At 47.8% G+C, this 21,386-nt stretch overlaps 1 protein-coding gene across 1 annotated transcript in view; it reads left to right on the forward strand.

The window, feature by feature from the left end:
- The window catches only part of SLC7A5 (solute carrier family 7 member 5), a 41,274-nt gene extending 32,239 nt beyond the window's left edge, over positions 1 to 9,035 (forward strand). Inside the window, exons 9-10 of the mRNA XM_052796451.1 lie at positions 706 to 883; positions 2,768 to 9,035. Of these exons, the coding sequence (XP_052652411.1) occupies positions 706 to 883; positions 2,768 to 2,823 (234 nt within the window). The 3' untranslated portion in view covers positions 2,824 to 9,035. The remainder of the gene's footprint in view (positions 1 to 705; positions 884 to 2,767) is intronic.
- Positions 9,036 to 21,386: the final 12,351 nt, after the last annotated feature.

Here is a 21,386-nt window from a genome sequence, read left to right on the forward strand (position 1 = left end):
GTACTGCGTCCCATCTGGGAGGAGGCCAAAATCATGTCAGCCACAAGCGTGTCTGCCTTCCTTAAAGGCATGTTTCTCACTCATCCCCCAGCACACTCAGGTCTCTGCCAGGCAACAGGCAGCCAGAGAGAAACAAACTCACAGACCTGTACCAGTGCCTTCCCAAAGTAACTCTTTGCAGGGTGTTTCCTTTGTTTTTTTGGTTTTTCTTCTAAAAGCTGGGCTGTTCGCAGCGGGTGCCCTGCTGTGTAGCCGAGTCCCCTGAGACACTGCCGTGAAGGTGCTATGGCTTGTGCTGTGGTTGCTGCTGAATTTGATGCTGTTGGTACAGGTGCTTCTTATAAGGAATCATTCAAGGATGGAATTGGGGTCAAAAAAGGGTGCTGAGAAAGGCACATGGCTCTTTGGCAAGCCACATCTCCATGCTTTGTTTTGCTGGTTTTAAATGTACATGTTAGGTGTTAGCCTATGTCTGTTTTCTCCAGGATTGATGAAGAGCACTGCCTAAATCGATACCTTCCCCCTGGCAGTTCAAGATCATGGTCCCCTTGTTCAGAGCACTGGGACAGACAGGAGCACTGTCCATGTGGGGGTGGAACATGAACTCCTTCCCTCCCCGGGCTGTACAGCTAGATAAACTTCAGTGGAAAGTGTACCCTGTTCCCCCGGTACAACTTCTAACGTGTTCTTTGGGTCCTTGTTTAGGTGAACATCTGCCTGCCCATTTTCTTCATCCTGGCGTGCTTGTTTCTCATTGCTGTTTCCTTCTGGATGACGCCGAAGGAATGTGCGATTGGCTTTGCAATCATCTTCAGTGGGATCCCTGTTTACTTCTTCGGGGTCTGGTGGCAAAACAAGCCCAAGTGGGTTCTCCAAGGCATCTGTAAGTATTACCAGTGAAGAGCAAGGGTGTAGACTTGGCTTTTTCTCCAAAAATAGGAGCTTCCCGGTGAGCATGCTACATCTAGTAGCACTGGCTCTCCTTCATGTAGTGGAGGCTTCCAGTGTCTTGGCTCTGATCGGTTCTTCTTTAACGATAACAGGTTTCATCCTGATGATTACCTTATCTACCAAGCACCCAAAATGCACCCTGGCTTGCGATAAGTGCGAAGTTTGGGCCAAATACCATGGGGTTTTTTTTATCTCGGCAAACGGTATTGTTAGGCAGTGGAGCGTAATTCGCCGAGCACATTGCTGCCTTTCTTCTGCCTCCTGTAAAAGCCTAGGGTCAGGCCTTTTGTTAGCAGAGAATCCCTTTCTAGTGGTGTAGGAAGGGAAAAGAAGTAACAGCATAAAAGTCTGAGCACAGTTGGCCTCAATCTGACTGCTGAAAATTTGTAATTAGTCCCAATCCATCGCTTAGCCAGTGCTAACATTTCTGATCCAGTCAAAGTTCTCCTTGGCATCAAAATGCGGCAGCAGAGCAGAGGGAGGGGAATATCCCCTGGATGTTTTCTCTTACAAAGTTTATTTTTAAGGTATGTTTGTATAAGGTTTTCCAACAGCTGACACTACACCACGGTGTGTTTTGAAGGGATGGAGAGGCTGTGCTTGGCACATGCAACCTCTGTCTGAACAACTGAATCAAGAAAGTCAATCCGTGTTGTCCAAGTAACTAAACTCTACCATCTGCCTCCCAGGTCTCATACAACAGGCTGACCTAGAAAAGCAGACAAGTAGAAATGCCCAGTCTTAGCTGGATGCTTTTTATGAAGAAGAAAAAGGCTTTCAACAGTGCTCAGCACTTGTTATTCTTTTTTTTTTTTTGCCCTGTCTGTCTCTATCTCTGTCTCACACACTCCCTTTTTTATTCTGAGAATTAGGCTCAATTCCTGGAAAAGCCATTTTTGCAGTGCCTGTGTGGCAAATTACCATATTAATCGTTTTCTACCACCAAAGGCTTGTAAGGAGAATATAGAAAATATTCTGGGAACACAGAATGATAATCCTGCAAATGTCCAGTTAGAAACATACGAACTTTAAACATATGTGTATATTCATATATTGCAGATAATTTGATCACCTCCAACTGACCCAAGTTTGACTTTGTGTGCATTTAGAATTAGCGTTAGCTTTACCTGGCAAGACTATCTTGTGATCTCCAAACACATGGTGAAGCAACAGAAAGCACAGGTGTGTTTGGATACTAGCCACCACAACTAATGGGTGAAAAAATAAAGTTACTTCAGTTTAGCACCTTTTCTGTGCAAACTCGCAGCTGAAATGCTTCCTTTGCTCTTCACCTGCTCTGTGCAAGGCAGTGGACTCTGCCTTGTGTTCAGTATGCTGAGCTGGTTTTGTCCTGGGTACTCGAGCCTTTAAAGAAGCTGTGTGCACATACGGCCGAGGTTTTCAAAATTGGAAGTAAAAGCATGGGCTTTTATTTTCGACGCCCATTCCTGCTATTGTGCCTGACTCAGTTTTGGCTGCGCACAGTTCTGGCATCCAAACGTAGTTACCAAATCACCAGGCAATTAGAAACTGGTGTCAAGAAGTACCAGAGCCTCTCTCGGGGCAGTACAGCATCCTAGCTGCAGGAGCAAAGCTCCCAGTGTTGCATGTTTAAGTTCTGGGCATGAGTAGAGAGTAGCCTGCGGCTCATTTGCTTTCAAGTCTTAAATTGTATTTGGACTAATCTTGCTCAGAACCACAGTGGGGAGGCAAATGGGTCAGCCCTTTTGAGGCAGAGTATCGTGAACCGAGACCAAGATATCTGTTGGGCCCCTGCGTGCGATCTCTGACCTGTGCTTTGCTTTCTTCCCCACAGTCTCTGCCACAGTCCTGTGCCAGAAACTGATGGAAGTGGTTCCGCAAGAATCATAAGCAGGAAAAGCAGAGACATTCAGCTCGAGGAAACGCACAATATTATTTTAAGACGACACAAGGAGAAAACGCTTCTGATCCCTCGTAAACAAAACCTAGGCACTGGAGCACCCCGTCAGAGCTGCTTCGTGTCTGACACCACGCTCCTGGCTCTGCCTTGCCTCCTCCAGCCCCTCCGTCGCCAACCAAGCCTGGCAGATGAGCAGCCCTGCGATGAGAAGTTCTTGGTACGAACGTGGGCCAGGAGGAGGAATTCCCGCTGGCAGCTTCGAAGGGGTCCTGCCTGTCCGGCAGCAGCGAGTCCGATCAGCATCTGTGTGTGTGTATGTGTGTGTGTGTGTGTGATGCTGAGGGCTGTACTTCAGATCTGTGTAGGCTTATTTGGTTTGGGTCTGGGATCCCCCAGATGCCGGCGGTTCTGTTCGTGAGCCCGGTTTGAGTGTTGCCAGCTGTACAAACGTGCCTGGGGCACCTGCCTTACCTGGTCAAGGGGGGGTGGTTGGGAAGGAAAGGTTGGCTGATGTTGGCTCACGTGCTCACACACACACAAACTCATACCAAAATCCGTGCTGCTGGACGCTTTGGACTCTGTCCACTGGCAGTGACTTAGGTGAGACAAGGCAGAGCAGAATTAGTGTCAGAGAAACGATGTGGGGAGGCCTCGTCTGACTTTCGTTGCATTCCTGACTAGAGCACTCGGGGTCCCCTGCCACTGTCTGGCTTTTAACTCTCAGATCCAAGCCATCTCCCTGCTATTGAGCCGGTCCTCCGGGATGCTCTTCACCAGAATGCCCATCCCGTGGCCCTGTGAATTAGCACTGGGGCAGGCCTGAGGGTGGAGTTCCTCCTGATAAACCCAGGGAATTGCAATTAGCAGAAAGCCAAGCCCTTGGCTTGCTCACTCCGTGTTTTTCTGTAGATAGGCTATCATCCAGCATGGGTAGAGCAACATCATGCTCTCCCAATGGCCCTGTTCATTGCCCGCAGTGTGATTCATGTTTGCCCCTAAACCATTTGCAAAGAGAAGATAAGGGTGGGATTCCCTTGGCTCATTCCCTGATTGCCCGTCGCCGTGCTCTTCGTTATGCTGTGTCTCTTCTAGAACATGCGGTGGAGATGGGACCAACCGGGTCTGGGGGTGCAGAAAGGGGCAGATGTCCCCGGATGGCTGGAGCCTGGCTTTAATCTCGGTCTGCCGTAGATGGTCTGTTTTGCTGTAAGAAGCAGGGACTAGGGGTCTGGTCCTTCTTCGTGCAAAACTGCAGCATCAGGTTTGGCTTGGTGAGATACCCCCCCCACCATCCTCCTGTTCAGGGAGCACTCTTTGAGCTTAAACCATGACCTGCATGTGAAATCTTGTTTTGCTGTTGTGGGTGGTGCAGTCCCATCCCCTGAGCCCACCCCAAATTCCTCTAGTTCCCCAGTAGTCAAAACTGTCCTCTTCAGAACATGTTGCTTTATTTGGTCAAAAGCATCACCTTTTCAGCAAAACTGCAGTTCTTGAACAATTTGCTCATTAGGCCTCTGCGCTTAAGGTGATAGTCAGTTGGAAATCAAAAGCATCTTTTCCCCACAAGTGAGCTGCTTCAGTCTCTGTTACAGATCTTCTTTGTGCTTGTGCTTTGTGCAAATGGGTTGTTGAACTACTTTTTCTCCTCAATATTTTTGTAAACTAAGATGTTTGGAAGCTGGGATCCTCCAAGAGCTAATGCTTTCTATTGGATGCTCCTTATAGCATAGACTTATTTTGGATGAAGAGGCATTAAGGACCCCAATGGTACTAGCTCATGCTTTGTCCTTTTAAGAAGCTCTTGAGCAAAAATAGTGCGTGTTACAGCAGGTGGCAGCTTCTGTTCAAGCGTGTGTGACAATGACAGTGGCTATGTCAACAAGCGTCTACGTGCAGCTCTTTGCTATTGCTTCGCCAACCACGCGTCTTTGCTTTGAGGCACTGCAGGAGGAATAGGTGAGACAATCATCGCGCTGAAAACCTTTGCTGTCAGGTTGTTTATTCCATGGCAGCACAGTGCAGAGATACCCAAGCCAGCTCCGGTGCCATTTTACATGTGTTAGCATTGAGCTTTCCTGGAGCTAAGTTAACCTGTGGAAGAGTTGCAGCTGGTTTGGGTATATCTACAGTGCAGAAGAACCCAAAGTTTATGGCCAATGCCTGGCTGTTCAGGGACCTATGTGCAATGAATTGGAGCATCTCAGATCCAGTGCCTGTGGAGAGGCATTTGCATAAATAAGGTCGTGAACCATAAAACCTGAACTCAGTTTTTGGAGTCCTCTTCCAGCTGAAGGCCGAGATGTTTTGGCAGGGTAGTGATGGGAAATCACTGCTTATGCTGGACCTGTTTCATGGAGAGAGAACCTCAGTCTGTCACCTTCCACTTGGTCTGCAGTTTTTTTGGCTGTAATGGTCTCAGGGCCAGCTTCCTGCGGGGCCTGGGTTCAGCGTAGGGGCTCTCAGTGCTAATATATACCAGCAGAATTACTTGCGATGCAAAGGAAAGGGATTTTAACTCTCAGCCACCTCAATCCAATGTAAATTAGCACTCAAGTCCAATGCACAGAGAGCTCAGAAATGGGTCCAAATCTCCCAAAGGCGTGGGGGTTGCTTGGTTTGGACGCATCTTTAAATTACTTTCATCAGTGATGGAGACCATCACTACATGATATCCTCGTGGTGAACCTTTCACACTGGTTTTAAAAAGGAGATGTCACACTGAGAAATATTTTTTTATTGACTAACTGATCTCAGTTAAATCCTTAACTTGCTTGCTTGCTCTTTATGAATTTTAATGATTTTTCACTTGCTGCTAAAGATCTTTCTCTTGTACTAACCTGCTGGCTCTGGCATTGCTACCATATGTTTCATGGTGATCTCGCCAGCATCTCCCTGGCAATAGAGCTATAGGAAGAAACTGAACCAGGTACCAGCACAAAATGACAAAAATGTTGGATTTGGTCAGCCACAGCTCACATCTCAAAGTTTACCTTGCAAAAACCTGATTTCTTTTATCCCCAATTCATTGACCCCAACAGTTCCCCTCCACCAGAGCTTGGTAACATGGCTGTAAGAGGGTGGGTTATTTTTTCCTGGAGGTTAGGGAGATAATGAGTAAGGGGGTGAAACTGAATTTCATTTTATAAAGAAAACACAAGAAAGTAATTTCTCCAATGGGTGAAACTCCTGCTAACAGCATCTGCTGTCCAGCGCGACAGCTTGTAACTCAGATCAGCAACCAGGAGTATCTGCTGCCCTCAGGGGCTTGCTGTGTTCAGCTGGATTTTTGGTATGGAAAAAGAGAGAACACATCCCCATGAAAGACCTCCTTGCTGCTTGTTTTCCTCAAATGTGGAATGACATGTCGCAGAGCGTGAGGGGAGCAACAGAGACTTTACAGAAAATTTCTCATCGTTCCCAGTACTGGATGTGGGATTTTTCTGTTGTTTCTCTGTTCGCTTGTGCTCTTTCGAGCCCATGATCAGTCATGCCTGTTGCAACCCACCAAGGGAGAGAAACCCTTCCCGCAAAGGACACGTACAACCACAGTGACCGTGAGTTTGCTTTTTAACAGTAGCTACAGTTAAACGAGATACCGCGTGAATCTACTTCATAGGACAGTATTCTGCAAGTCATTCTGTGGTCATGTCAGTGGAATCATAGAATCATAGAATCATTTAGGTTGGAAAAGACCTTTAAGATCATCGAGTCCAACCGTGGAGCCGTGGCTGCGTATTTCTGCAAGTGATGGCTGTGCCTCAGTAGTCCCTTGGTCCTTGTAATAAACCCCCCCTTTCAATTATTGCTTTTCTTAGCTTTTTTTTAAGTATTTAGACTCCCAGGCACCCAGTTGTTAGGGGTGTTCACAGAATAGCGTCTCGTGGGGATTGCTAAAAGGTAGGGCAGGGGCATGCAGGAGCTGGTGGCCAAGTGCTTTCTTGCCCATTGGGTTCCTCTTTCTAAATGAGAAACCTTCTTCCCGACTGAGAGGGGAACCTGCCCTGCAAAATGCTCCCGGCCAAAAATGGGGCTTGAAGTTATCCTGGGTGGATATTTCTTTTTTTCTTTTTTTTTTTTTTTTTTTTTTCCAAACTTCCTGCAGTATTTGCAGTGTTTTCCATCTCAGATACTGTGTTCTGGTAAACACGCTTTTGTTTTTAATGGCACCCTCTGCGGACACTAAGTTCAAAGGGACTCTGTCACTGTTGAACAAACTTTAAAGACCCTTCAACTGGATTGAAACTCGTAAGAAGCAGCTTTGTTTTTCTCCGAGCCCTCTCCCTGTGGGCAGCTCAGGCAAGGGAATAAATTGGGCTCCTCCATGGGCTCCTCCACTGTGGGTCTGCCTGAGAGCGGAGCCCTTGAGGGGCAGCGGCGTTGCAGCAGAGCTTTTCCCCACGGCCGCGATTTCCCAACCGTGGAGAGATGTTTGCAGTGGCAGAGTCCCGGTGTGGCTGCGGCGAATCACAGGGAAGGCTTCCCCTCAGTCTGGGAAGGTACCCGTGCCTTCAGCCGAGGCTACAGTGTTCTCAGGCTTTAATAAAAAATAAAAATTAAAAAAAAAAAAAAAAAAAGAAGGAAACAGTCAAATGCTGTCATTACGCAACACCCTGGCTGTTTGCGGCTGTTCTTGTGGGATGCCAGCTTTTCCATCAACCGGTTGCGCAACTCCATTTCTAATGACATCAAAGGGGAAGGCAACGTTGGCCATTGAGAAAGGGCTGGAATAAAGTTTCCTACTGGAGCTTGGGAAAGGGCAGCCCAGGGGCGAGACAGCTCCAGTTCCCCCCTCCCCGGGGCTCTTGCTGAGGTCTGCCGGCCGGCGCCACAACCTCGGCAGAGCCCCATGGACTGAATTGCAGCCTTGTGCCGGCCCCGGGAGCCCGGCGATCATCTCCGGCTGCGGGATGGGCCGGCGCGGCTGGAGCTGGCGGCACGTGGCTGCCGACCAGGGAGCGCGGCAGCCGGCTCCCTGCGGCGATGGGAATCTGCTCCCGCGCCTCCGCCGGGGATCTTGCCCGTGGCAGGGCATCCCACGAGACCTAGGCGTTGAGGGATGCTCAAGGGGCTCTTCGTTTCTGCTGGCTTCTTGAGGAGTTAAAGCCGGCCAGCCTTACGCTGGTTTTGCCCGTACTTGAGAAGTTTCTTCCCAGTTTACATGGTCCGAACTGGAACTAGCAGCCGGGGTGGGGGGGTGCGTGTGCGCGGGATGCTGCTGGGAGTCAAAGCCAAGTGCCGCTCAGCTGCACGTAGGAAATGTGGCTTGGATTAGGTTGCCCTTAAGGAACTGATGTCCAGAGGATTATTTCTTTGCTTTTAGCCCCCCATTCCTTGCGCGAGAAGGGGTGTTGCTTCCTCCAGCTGTTGAAGTGTTAATGAGAAAAATAAATATTTTTTTAAATATTGAATTAATTTTTAAATGGCCTAAAAGAGACTTTATATCTACACCTAAATTATTCCCGTTGGGTGACGTTCATCTCGGTGCAGGGGTTCTGCAAGTGCTCGGATGCTCTCCCACGTCCCAGCCAGCGGGATGTGGTGCTGCGGGGTCCGGCTGCATCTCCTGCGCTGGGATGAATTTCACGTGTAGGGAAAAAAAAATCCTTATTTGTTCAGAGGACAGGGTGAGGTTCGTGTCCCATCTAAATCCTTGCAAAGGAAGAAATTTAAGTGGTACCCAGACCTTGCGCTGGCCGGCAGAACAAAAGGAGGGTGAAATTCACTTCTAGTGAATAATCTGACTTTTCAGAGATACCTTTCTTCTAAAGTTTGTATTTTTGTTGTTTTTTTTTTAAAAAACACAATAAAAAAAGGATCTTAACATACAGAAGAAATTCTAGATCTGATTTACAATTTTGTTATATTTGGTTGCTTTAAAAATATTTTACTAATTTAAATGTTGCTGTAGATGACATTCTATTTATTTGAAGGGGTAAATATCTTTTAGTCTTAATACTTCTACAGTAAGCGCTGTCTATTTACAATGTTTGTGTTCTGTCAACACAGCTATTCCACGACTGAGTGCTGGTCAGCCAGTAGTAACTTAATCAAATTGCCTTGTAAAACAAGATGTCTCCTGCAATGTATTTTTTCTAGTATTTCTTGATTCTTTTATGTCTGTGGTTAACAAATCTGTTAAATGTTTGAGTTGGTCTATGTTTTGGGTTGTTTTGTTTTTTTAACAAAGAAAGCTGAATTACAACTCTCTTGTTGCTGGTCTTTGCCTCTAAAACTTCTATTTTGCAAAAGGTTGCCTTGTTTATCCCACATCCAGCAGCACCTGAGCTCTGGGTTCCCAAACATTCCTCTTGCAGATGGGTCTAGGAGCATAGCCGAGCAATTACAGCAGCCATTCCTCTATCACCACCCTCCTTTTAAAAATTCTAGTTACCGTTTCTGGTTTTGCATGTGTTTAAGGGAATGGGAAAGTGGGTGAGCTTTGGGAAGAGGTGGGAGCAGACGACAGATGTCCTAATTCCCAGGGTGTATCTGCATGGTTATATGACAGATGCTGCCGGTAAAAGCCTGCAGCCAAAAAAAAATGTCTTAACAGCAGGAAGGTATCAAACTTTCTGCAGGGAAAGTGATCCTCTGCTGCAATCCTGCCTCCCTGTGTCCTTCCAGGCTGGAGAGATGCTCTGTCTGCAGGGGCCCTGCAGGGAGGGGATGGGATGCTCAGGGGTACAGACAGGCGGAGGTGTGGGGATTGCTGGAAGATTTGCACTTCTGGGTGTGCAGATGGCAGAGCTCAGTTTTCCTTCCTAAAGGAGAAGATGGTGTTCAGGCTATTCTGTTGACAAACACACACACACCCCCCAAGAAGAAGAGACAGGCATGAGAGGAAGGCTGCGAAGAAAACCCAGTAGTAAAGGGAGACTTCAGTGGTGCCTACAGAGGCTGAAGAGGTGTTATACACAAATTTCATACTGCATTCTAGGTGCTACAGTCAACTGATGTCTTGAACAATGAGGGAATTCCTGAGAAAGAGGCAATTCTTGATTTACTCTCGAGCATTGTGGCTGTTTCAGAAACTAACACTGGAAGAGAGAATCTGCAGTGTTACATGCTTAAGCCCAACATCCTTGTAAGACCAAACCCCTAAATATATATATATATATATATAAGGAAGAAGTCAGAGGTGCAGAAATGAGAATGCAGTTACAAGGAAAAATGTGTGCAACAAGGGGCACAGAGGGTCTCCAATATGGCATTAGAGACTCTTAGTGGAGGAATTAGAGTAATCTAAGAAAAACATCTCTAAAAGCCAGCATGGCTAAACAGCAGAATAGCCTGTGCCATTAGCGATTTAAAAGAGATCATTCAAAAAGTGACAGTTGTGGCCAAAGAAGGAAAACAGAGGAGAGAGTAAACTCTGGCAAATTAAATATAAAACCTCAATAAGACAAGTCAACACTACATTCACAAGCAGGACGCTGACGGCCCAAGGAGGAGAAGGGCTGTGACGCCCGCAGGAAGCCTGCCAGAGACACAGCGGGCCCCGTGCTGTGCTGCAAAGTGCTTTAGCAGACAGATAAGGCAGTAGCACAGAAACAAAATGAGTTATTTGCATCCGTGTTTGCTACAGGCTTGCTTGGAGAAGTTCCCGTGCTGGAGTCTTTCTTCACAGGGAGCAAGCCCAAGGATTTGGTGCCAGATAAAGCATCCTATTTCAGAGCAAAGCTCCAGCTGTGGGATTCAGAGGCCTTCAAGAGCTGCAAAGGGTCCCAGATCAGATTAAGTGCTACCAGCAGCCCTGTGCAACCCACTGCACAACACGGCAGTGATGCCTGCTGTATGGGAGCTGGCAAACGGGATGCCGGTACAGGTAAAGGGTCCAGGAGTAGTCCAGACCAGTTGCAAGAAGGTGCTGTAGAGGATACAGTGAGCGGAGAGACGGAGAAGAGCATCCTGGGGAGAAACATGCAGCTTTTTTACAGGGAGGTCAGTCCTCAGCAGACCACCACGCTTCCAGTGCTTTGCATCCTTGGGTTTTCAGCAGGCTCAGGGTCTCGCTGAGCTTCCCACGGGGTTTGAAAGAAGGAATTCATTTCAGTGGTAGTTGTTTGGGAGAGCGAAAACACTGGCAAATGTAGTTAATAGTGGAGGGAGGTGGTCTGCAGAGCTTGCGTGTGGATCTTAGTTCAGGCCAGTTCAGCACATACGATCTGGAAAAAGAGATGGACGGGGGTGGCAAAGTCTCCTGGAGAATGAGCTTTTTTCAGGCTCATCAAATATAAAGTTGATTGCAACGAGGCATCTCCTGGCAGGGCAATAAAACTGCAGATGAGAAGAGTGTTCGGCAGCGAGAACAAAAAAGAAAAATTGCAATGACGCTGCGTGATGTCGCTCCATGTGCCTGTCTTGAGCACTGAGCTGATCCGGTCAGCCCCGGGCTGCAGGGCTGCAGGAGGGGGAGCGGGAGAGAGGACTGGGACTCGCTGTCGCACGAGCACGGGGCGAGCGCTCAGGCGGACAGCCCGAAACAAAGGCGGGAAGTGTTTTATCGCACACGGCAGCGTTAATCATGCGCTCGGTGTCAGGGGATGTTGTTGAGACAACTTTTATGTGTGCATAAAAGTTCAAAAAGAGCTCAGATAAAAGGGTTTGTTACTAACTGCAACAGCCGTGGTGCAGCCTCAGCCTCAAGCGCTGTCTTTGTGAGTCCCAGGCTGGAAGGACAAACCCGGGAAGGGATCAGACCTCATGTTTCATATGAGTTTTCTCTGAAAGATCACTACTGATGGCTGCTGGAGACGTGGTCCTTTGGCCATGTGTTGACTCTTGGCTCCACCCCAGTTGTCCTTTCCTTTGGTGCCACTGCAGCAGCCGTGCCGTCGTGCCCGGAGGATGAACATCAATTCATCAACGGCGGCAGAAGCAGCCCCGCGGTGGTAGAGGAAGCCTCGTGCTGGGCTTTGCCCAGGAAGGCATCACTGCATGGGAGCCACATGTGGACCCAGCATGGTCCCCAGGCAGCACCGAGACGTCTAGACCCATCTCCCCAGCTTCGGTCTTGTGGCTGCTGGTCTTTTGTCGTGACGGCTGGAGGTTGCGGTGGTGCTGGGAGGGGGCAGGCATGGGAACGCAGCCCTTCTGGAGGACACCCAGGCAGCAAGACTGACGTTTTTCCACCCTCAAACCAAAACCATGACATTTTTCTCCCCAAACCCAGGAGCACCTGTGTGTTTGAGTGGCATGGAGAGAGGCACGGGGGTGTGCCACCAAAGAAGGGTGAGCCCTTGAAGCAGCAGGTAGAAATGCCTCTGCAAACTGGAGGCAAGCCCAGCAAAAAGCAATAAAACAGCTGTTTATTTGAAGATTTGTGCAAAGGATGAAAGGCACTAAATATGTTTGGGTTGGGAAGAAGCCACTAAGGGTGGGGTGTGACATGGGCTGGGAACTGCTTCAAGGGTGCAAACATAAATGAAAGCAAGGAGCTGACAAGGAATTGTGGGTAGAACTAATAAAGGGATCCTCTGAGGCAGATAAATTAATACACCGAAAACGAGATACAGGTATAAGGAAAGTTAATAAAAGGAGAATTGATGTTGACAAACTTCCTTGCAGCAAAATGCACCCGACAACAAAATTGTCCCCTTCATATTGAAGCAATGGAAGTTCTGCTTGGAAGTCTTTTTTTTTTTGAAAGGAGCTGCTAATATTTCACCTGTTGTACCAAAGCCATGAAATAAAGGTGTCTCTTCAGAACATGCCAGTCTGTCCTGGTTTTGCTGGAGACCTACTTAAGGTGTCAGAGCTCAGCGACACTGGATTTATAGAAGAGTGGGTGTTGTAGATCTTTAACAAAAGTATGCCTCCAACCCCCTGATTACCAGACCTTGAAATATAACAGAGGGATTTTTTTACAGATACCTATAAGTTTTTTTTCCCCCTGCATACTTACTGAATATGCAAGTTTTTTGCCTATCTCAGACTGCCATCCTCCTCACCGGGGAGAGATGGCACAGGAGATGGTGCTGTGGTTGGGGGGGACCTGGGAACCCAGGCTCTCCTCCAGCCAACCACCACTGTGCCTGGTTGTGTCTCAGTTTCCCCAGCTGTGAACGATCCTGCCCACCTGCCAAGAACAGATTAAAAGCTCTGCCTGAATCAGGTGGGGCAATAAGTGCTGGAAATTCCCCTGGTCTTCATCCAAGCTGCACAACGCAAAAGATAAATCCACATTCGAATCCCTACATCGAATAAGAGACCAGGGAAGTAAGAAATGACAATTCCTCCTGCCTGAGCCTCTCTTTCCTAATGTAACTAACTTGTCCTTCAGATGCTGTCCTTCTGGGGCCACCGTGCAAGGCACCTCGTGTTCACGTGAAGAGTTCTGCCAGCACCCTGTCCCCAAAAGTCAGCTTGCAGTCAAGGTTTGCTGGAGCAGAAAATGTACCTGTTGCATTAGTCTTGTTAAATGCATGCCTTGGGGAGCTTGTCCCCGGATTTGGGTTAGCTGAAAGCTCTTTCAGCACAATCCAGTTACCCACCGTGTGCACCAGGAGCTGTGGCAGCGGTGTTGGCCAGCAAAGAGCCGAGCGGCAGCCCAGTTTGCATGGAGCTGGCAATGCACTGAGCAGGGGAAGGATGCCGGGGTGAGGGACAGTGCCTGAGACAACGGAAACAGGCAGGATGACAGATCATGTAAGAAAAATAATTCTTTTTCTGTAGTAAGAGCTCTTTTCAACACCTCCTTTTGGAACTGATTCCCTGCCTCCCCTTTGCAGCCAGGGCAATAAGCACTGAAATGATCCAGCTCGAGGATCCTCTCCTGCTCTCCCAGCTCCTCTGCATGGGTTGTCATCACTTGTCACAGTGTCCTTCAGAGCTAGACCACATTGCCGGCAGTGGCAGGGACATGAACAGGTTACAAAGCAGCCTCGGTGGGTAGGAATGCATTTGTCCATGGCTGCCCCCAAGCAGACCAGTAGAAGGTCTTTATCTTTATATGTGCTCCGTCTATGCATTGTGCCAGGCTCTTTGCACAATTCAAAGCAAGCTTTGAGCAGGCTATCATCAAAGACCACTCCAGACTTCTGAAAATGAGGTACTGTCTGCAACGGCATCAAGTTATGAATCTCGTAGCCTCCAGAGCAGTCAACAGTATTATCACAAAAATGAGTAATAAAAATAAAAGGCACAGAGCTTTGTGCACGCTAAGTGCCATAAGCAAATAAATCCTAAGGATGTGGCAATATGCCTGTACGAACCCTAAAAGCCTAACTACACAGTGGGAACATGAGTGTGTTCTCCGCTTTGGACCAGTTTTCTGGCTGGTTTGGTCAACGTCTCCAGGAGCCTGGCTCTGCATTTCAGTGAGGTCATTTCTGCTCTAACTTGCCTGGGAAAAGCATGGGCTCCCCCCTCTCCCCATGCAGCTCCTCGCCTTGTGTAACTGCTGCGTGCTGCAAGGGCGGGAGAGCTCGTCCCTCTTAGCCTTTGGCTTTACAGAGCTCATAAATCAGGTCCAGGCATCTCAGGTATTCAGGAGGTTTTGCGGTGTGACGAGCTGCATGGAGGTGCCAGTGCATGTTATATCTGAGAGTAGCGTTGCTGCAAAGACACCGGATCAGTTAAAAGAAAAAAAACCCCAATGTCTGGAGGGGATGTGTTACCTCTGCCAGGAGAAGGGCGGGTGGTGAAGCTCCTGCTCAGTCGATAGGGACTAAAGCCCAGCAAGTTTCTGTGTTAAAAAGAATATGCAAAACACACTGGCACCTGCAAGGACTTGAAATGATGTTGCTGCTGGCCCTGGCTTTCATTAAACAAAAGTCAGCAGACCAACTGCACATAGATAATAAAAACAACAGTACATGTAATTTCTACATTGAGTCTTGAGAAAATCAAGCTGAACTTTTTGGGATTGTATCAACAGCAGTTGGGAAAGCCGTTGTGTGGCCAACGGGGAGATCTGGCCAGCCAAAGGCATGCAAGAAGGAGCTCAGTTTGCCGACATTACTGCAAGGACCGAAAAGGATGCCCAGACTTGGCAGTCCACCCTGCCCAGCCCCTCTGCCAGGCACTGACAGCCGTGAAAACTGCCTGCAAATCACTGGGACGCGGGCACTGCTGGGGGAGAGCTGGCTGGATCAAGGAAAAAGCCACCGTATGCCACAGGGACCCAAAGGGAACATGCTTTGGTGACCAGAAGCTGCCCGACGTGCTGGGCATTACCACCTTTTCATTGTTTCACTATTTCTTCCACATTCGAAGTCGGCTGGCTGTTTGGATCTTTAAAAGATTTTCCAGATGTTCTGATGAACTGCAGGAATTGCAGGGCTGGGAACTCTCATGCCAGGCCCAGCTCCCTGCTGTTAACTGGTTAGAAGCTCCTAACGCCGCTATTGCTGCCGGTCCGTCCGTCTGCAGCATTGCTCCTGCTGTTCAGCCATTTGCCAACATAGTGTTTGCATTAGGAAAAAAAAAAATTAATCCTGATTGACAAAGTTGCTTGAAATAGTCTTTTCAAAGAGGCGCTGGCTTTCCACAATGTAAAGTGTTTAAGCTCTCACATGACACGTTGGGTTGTGCAATTACTGCAGAAATCAGCATTGGCTCTAGACAGCGTGGTCACAGGGGGAGAGCAGGAACCTGAGAAAGCAGCCAAACGGAAGGGTCTGGGCTGATGAGCTGCTAATTGGACAGTCCCTCCTCAGGTAGAGAAAATAATTGCTTCAAAATAAAAATGCCAGTTCCTAGAAGAAAGCCATTTAAAGCCACAATAATCCCAGTATAGATCAGACCCTCCGAGTAACCAAAAATTACTATTGCTGGTCACATTTTTTCTTTAGAAGGAACATTTGGGGATGGAAAAATCCTTCTGTCTCTTGTTCATGTTTGTTTTCTTTATATACCTCTAATATTTTCCAGAAAAAGCCAGAAGCCTGGCATTACCTAGTTAGAAAGCCTGCAAGCCTCAAACCTCTCTAGCTTTTCTTTAGTTTCCACGTTTAATTAAAATTAATACTTCAAATTAAAACATAGAAAACTTAAGCAAAAATAGTCTTTTTTCTAGTACCTCATGGAGTTTCTGAGCCGGTACTATCACTGCTGAGCAAATGTTAAACAGGTTTTGTCTGTCTTCTTATTCATTAAACCAAATTTGAGAGAACTTCCTGCACTCAAGTCAAACGAGATAAACCCCAAAATCTTGCAAAATAATGGGATTTTCTTCTCGCTGTGTGGACCAAATACCATCTGGATTTCTTCCCTGCCCTCAGCACAGAAAAATAAGCCTGCAAAACCACTTGTACACCCACCTAATTCTGGCCATGGGCTTACAGCCTCTTCAGTGTCTGATGCAAGACCCTACCGAAGGCTGTTGTGTAAGAAGAAAACAGCAGGAGCCATTTCGCAGCCTACAGGGTGGGAAAGCACCCGCAGAAGCACAGCCCTACCCAGTCTCCCCACAAAACCGGGGGCTCTGCTTCCTTCCTCACAGGAGGCTCTTTTTTGCAGGAAAGGGGCCTTATACTCAACCCGGCAGCCACGAGGCTGCCCAGTGCAGAGCTGTAATGGTGTCTCAGAAATGGGCTGTTTTGCTACAGAACAAGATCCCTGGCAGAAATGCAATTTATGGCAACTATCGGTGATTTAACCACCCGCTTGTTGTGGCCTGTTCTCTGCCTGTGCGCTGGGAAAAAGGCTTCAGTCTGAGAGCTTTTGGATGCTGAAGCCAGCTCTGTTGATTCATGTAGGGGGTTAGGCGGGGAAGGATGCTTTCACTGGATTTTCCTTGCCCTTATTAAATGAATTCCAGCCTTTCTGTGGAGCTGCACACCCTGCTTTGTGTGCCATGGTCTCCCAGGCGCCAGTCCTGGTCCTGGTGCAAATCACGGTGGGACGAGTGCTGCGTTGGGTGTTTCGGGGTGGTTTGCTTCGAGCATTGACGCTTTCAGGGTGGTTTGCTCCGAGCATCGATGCAAGTGCCATGAGGGTTGACCTGCTGCATCCTCACTCCCGAAATCCTGCTGGAACGGGGAGCTGCAACCAGCAACCCACAGCAGCTGCACGTTCAAACCCTCTCGAGGCCTGTGTTGGAAAGAAACCACAGACATGGGGGAAACTCCTTTCCCACCCATCTCTGAGAAAATAGCACAGAGATGAAAGGAAAAAACTAATCTCAAGGCTGGTTAACTCCAGCCGGGTGTGACAGAACCACGGCTTGGGAAGAGATGGGGAATTGGAGACAAAGAGGAAAATTGACCTGGAATGAAAAAGGGATCTTGATCCTGCATTAGATCAAAGAGCAAAAGGCACGTTGGGAAGAGCTTCCCTGCCGGGTACATGGTTTGGTGGGGGGGCAGGCGGAGGAGCTGGCAACCCTCCCCTGTACAAATAACTCCAAAGGGCGGCAGGAGGAATTGGGCCACAACCTTTCAGTTTGGATTGCAGCGCCTTGGAAAGTGAAGGGCTCTAGATCCTGCTGCTCAAAGGCCAACCCAAACTCCCTGCACCATTTGGGTGAAGTTCCCTGTATTTTTAGACTGATGGAGTTACCACCCAGAGCTAAAGGATTTTCCCCAACTAGGTTTGGTGAGGTCTCCCTCGTGGCCTCAGGCGCAGGTAGTGCTTGGCTCGTTGCCTCTCCCCAACAAATAACCACCGGCTTGTTCAAACCCCGATGGCCTCCAGGTGCAGTAGATAAAGGTAAGGGATTTGGTAGGAATAAGGAACCCCAGCACCAGCCCATGCCTGCCTCCAGCTGAGCCCTTCACCAGGCAAGTCTGTGCCTGGGGAGAGCCGCTAGCCTCTCCTGGTAGCTGCTTTGCAGTTCAGAGCATCGCCAGATAGCTTTGCTACATATTTGTTTGATATGTACCAATTCCCACTGATAAAAAGCTGTAATACAGCTCATGTGAGCTAACAGCTCTGTGCAGAAGAAATGACCTTCCTGGCAGACCTCTTTGCTGGATGTCCCACGACAGCGGTGTCGTACAGAGGGACTCGTTGCCTACGTGGGCTGCGCAGCATCTTTATTTCATGGTGTCTTGAAATAAGTGTACTCTTTTTAGTGGAGCAGCATCCCCCAGCACCACAAGTGAGCAGGAGGAGCCTGTCCATGAAGGCAGCAGAGGGGAATGGGCAGCTTCTGCAGCTGATGTTGCACAAATACATCCCCTGCGTCCTGCTCTTCCTCCTGGTGCCTGTCCTGCTCTCTCACTTTGTACCTGGAGAGCAGGGAAGAGCAATTGTATTAAATCAGAGCTGGCCCTTTGCATGGGAGTATAACCCACTGTTCCGCTGGCTGGTCAGCAGACAGTCTGGGCAAAAAGAATAGCACCAGAATGGGCATCCTGCAGCCCACCAGACCCAGGCACCCAGCCACGACCCCACTCCCTCCCTTGTGCGGCTGGGTTGCTTTTCACCTCAGTCCTGTAATGTGACAGTTTATCTTGTGGGAAAGCGTGAAGCTGGCCTGAGTGTCAACAGCCACCATAGAAACCCAGTTTACGCTCCTGATCCTTGCCAGAGCGCGCTGCAGAGCAAGCAGCAGGTATCAGAGTAAATATTGGTTTTCAAATGGGACCTAATTTGCGTCTGCTTCACCAGCAGACTGGATCATGTGTGGTGTGTCAGATTGTTTTTCACATGGTTATCTTTGTAATAAAGCTGTGCTTTCCATTCAAACAGCACAGAAAAAAGCCCGTTGTGACATATCACCAAGATCTGTTTTTTGCTTCCCTATGCGACTCTTTCTTTTCTGGTAAGAGAAATGACATCATAGGTCAGGAAACCAAGATGGTTATTTCCAAGAGAAAACAGTACATGTTACAGTGATAGAAAAACTGTTAATGGATATTAGTTTCATTGGGATTGCAGCTTGAGGTTAAAATTAAATCTTTTCTTTAAAAAACAAGTCAGTGATAGATAGACAGATATGGGACAATCACCTACTACATCATGTCTGTAAAAACATCCTGAAACATGTTCAGAAGTGGATGTGATGTCATCTTTTAAAAACTAAATCATACTAATTGCTGGAGTTTGAATCTATCCAAACACTCAATGCAAGAGAACAGTATTGTGATAAGGTGGTGGGCTTTGTAGATGAAACACGGTCTTCTGCTGGAAGGAAAAAAGAGTTTTGTCTACATTTCATGGTCCCTAAATTGCTAACCATCCCCAGAGGGTCCACTATGTTTTTGGGGGTTCACAAGAAAGAGTGAGAAAGAGGCAACTTGATATAATTGCAACCATGGAGCATGCGTCTCCCATGTCTCCTGCTCCATGCATGGTTTCTCATACCCACCACAACCAACACAATCAAACTAAAGTGCAGACCCCACTGCAGCAGCTCCTGCTCCTAAAGGCTAATGCTTTAGGAGAACATTTCCGCTCATGAGAGTGGTTAATATACCCAAGCGTACCTTTTTAAGCCATTGAGAATGAACAAATATTTTCTTTTCTTTTGCAAAACCACAAGGAATCTTGCCAGGGTCATCATTTCCTGAGGGTAAATGTTTAGTGTGATAAGGGATGTATGGAGCTATCTTTACCGAGGAGCTAACAAAACCAGACTGAACTTGACTAAGCAGGAGAACATACCAAATTCCTCCAGAGTGCATGGCTCAGACTGGTAAAGCCTTGTCAAATCAAGGTGACAGCAGCAGGTATGGCAGTAAGTAGATAATCTGATCCCAACAGCTGTCACAGCACTACCAGGAAAAGCAAACGCTAATCAGTTGTGGAAAAACCTACTCACCCATCAGGATGGTGGCTTTTTGTGAAGATAAAACAGAATTAATTTCATCAATGTCACTTTTATCAGGACTGAGGTAGGTGACAAACACTAAGGGTCAGTCCTTGTATTTTACTTCCTCAGTTGTAAAAACTGTAAAAGTTGGGCATGGGAGAACAGTGAGAAATGACCCATGTCCACTCTTGCCACAAGGCAGGTCGACTCGCTCCAACCATCTTTGGCTGACATTGTCCTCACAGGGTCTTAGACATTTCACAGCTGCCCCAGGCAGTCTCTTCTCATGCCTCACTTGCCTGGCAGTCAGTAAGTTTTCTCTAACGTCTACATTAAAGCTTTCTCTGCTAATATATAAGCCAGCTTCCTCACCCTACCTGCTATGAGATGACTACAAGTTCTCCCCCCTTGAAAGCAAGCCAGGGGAGCCACCAAGACCAGGCAGACGTGCTCTCTTACAAACTGATGGAGGAAAATTGGTGCTTGAGAGCACTTGAATGAGAGTATTGTATCTAGCCTGGTGATTGCAACAAAAACCAGGTGAGATACTAAACCCAGCTCTGCCACAGCCTGCCTTCATATTGCTGGGGATATAATTTGCCCCCAGTATTTCCTTCTCCATTAAAGTGAAACACTCCTCTCCTCTAAAATATTCTGAGATCCTGTGATGAAGGGGTTTGTAATGGGAACTGAGTGTTGGCTAGGTGTTAATAGAGCACCAGTTATTTTTAAGTGAACTTGTATCTGCCTACTGAGGGGAAACAGGACTGATAACAGTATGCAATGGCCAGTCCTTTGTGTCTAAGAGAGAGCAGCACCTGCAAACCCCACTGCACGCTCTGGCTCTGGAGATGGTGTACCTCAATAACCAAGCGTGGGCTGTTTGGGCACCTCACGGCAGAATAAGTCTCCTTAGGTGAAACAAATGTGCTTGGACTTGTTCTTAGGCAAGAAAAAACACTGGATTAATACTGAGTCCCTGCTGGAACCACTTTCTCTGTCACCTAATTCCTGAGGATTTAAGAAGAGGGAGGCACTACCTGAATCAGTGAAAGCTGGAGAAACTGAAATGCAGAGGATTTCTTCACCTAAACAACCTCCATTCACTTAAGTACGTTGCGCTGCTTTTCTCCTCGCAACCTGAAGCATGGCCCTGGGCTTGGTTATCCATTTCCCACGAGCAAGAGCTCTGCACCTCCGCAGATGATGCAACGTCTCAGCAATTCTTGCACCATGGTGCGGTGGGAGCCGGCTCGGGGCCCTTCTCTGCAGAGGAGCTGACATCTGGTGGGACACCAAAGCCATTACAAGTCTTACTACATTCCAGTCTGGGTTGCATCAGACTTAGAATTTGAATAATGGGGGAAAAAAACGGTTATGTACATAAGGGCAGGGGATTTTAAGGTATTTCTGGCTGCTTTGCTCTTATGAGCAATATGACCTTTTCTGTCCAGACCTCACTTCTCACGCCGGGCTTTCTGGGGTTTCCTTTTACTCACTTATTTTCTACCCAGTTCACCCAAATATTTATATTTTTCTTTAGAAAGGACAAAGTGGATTCAAAGATACCTGGGGTGCTGTGAATGGGGCTAAGCCCCAAATTGTGCACCTGGACCCAATCTCTCTACAAAACCCTGACCTCAGGATGGGGTGAGTCAGAGACCTGTGCAATGAGATCGGCATTTAAGAGGAGTGCCTCTGCGTCACCTTGGTACATAAATGAGTGGAAAAATATCAAAACCTTCATAAATAAAATGGAAATAGAGCAAAACAAGCCTAATGACAGATAAGGAAAAAGAGTTTCAGCTGGTATGAGCCAGACTCCATCCCTGTTATTGTGAACCCTACTGCCGT

This window comes from Harpia harpyja, chromosome 9 (genome assembly GCF_026419915.1).
Source record: "Harpia harpyja isolate bHarHar1 chromosome 9, bHarHar1 primary haplotype, whole genome shotgun sequence".
Classification (NCBI taxonomy): domain Eukaryota; kingdom Metazoa; phylum Chordata; class Aves; order Accipitriformes; family Accipitridae; genus Harpia; species Harpia harpyja.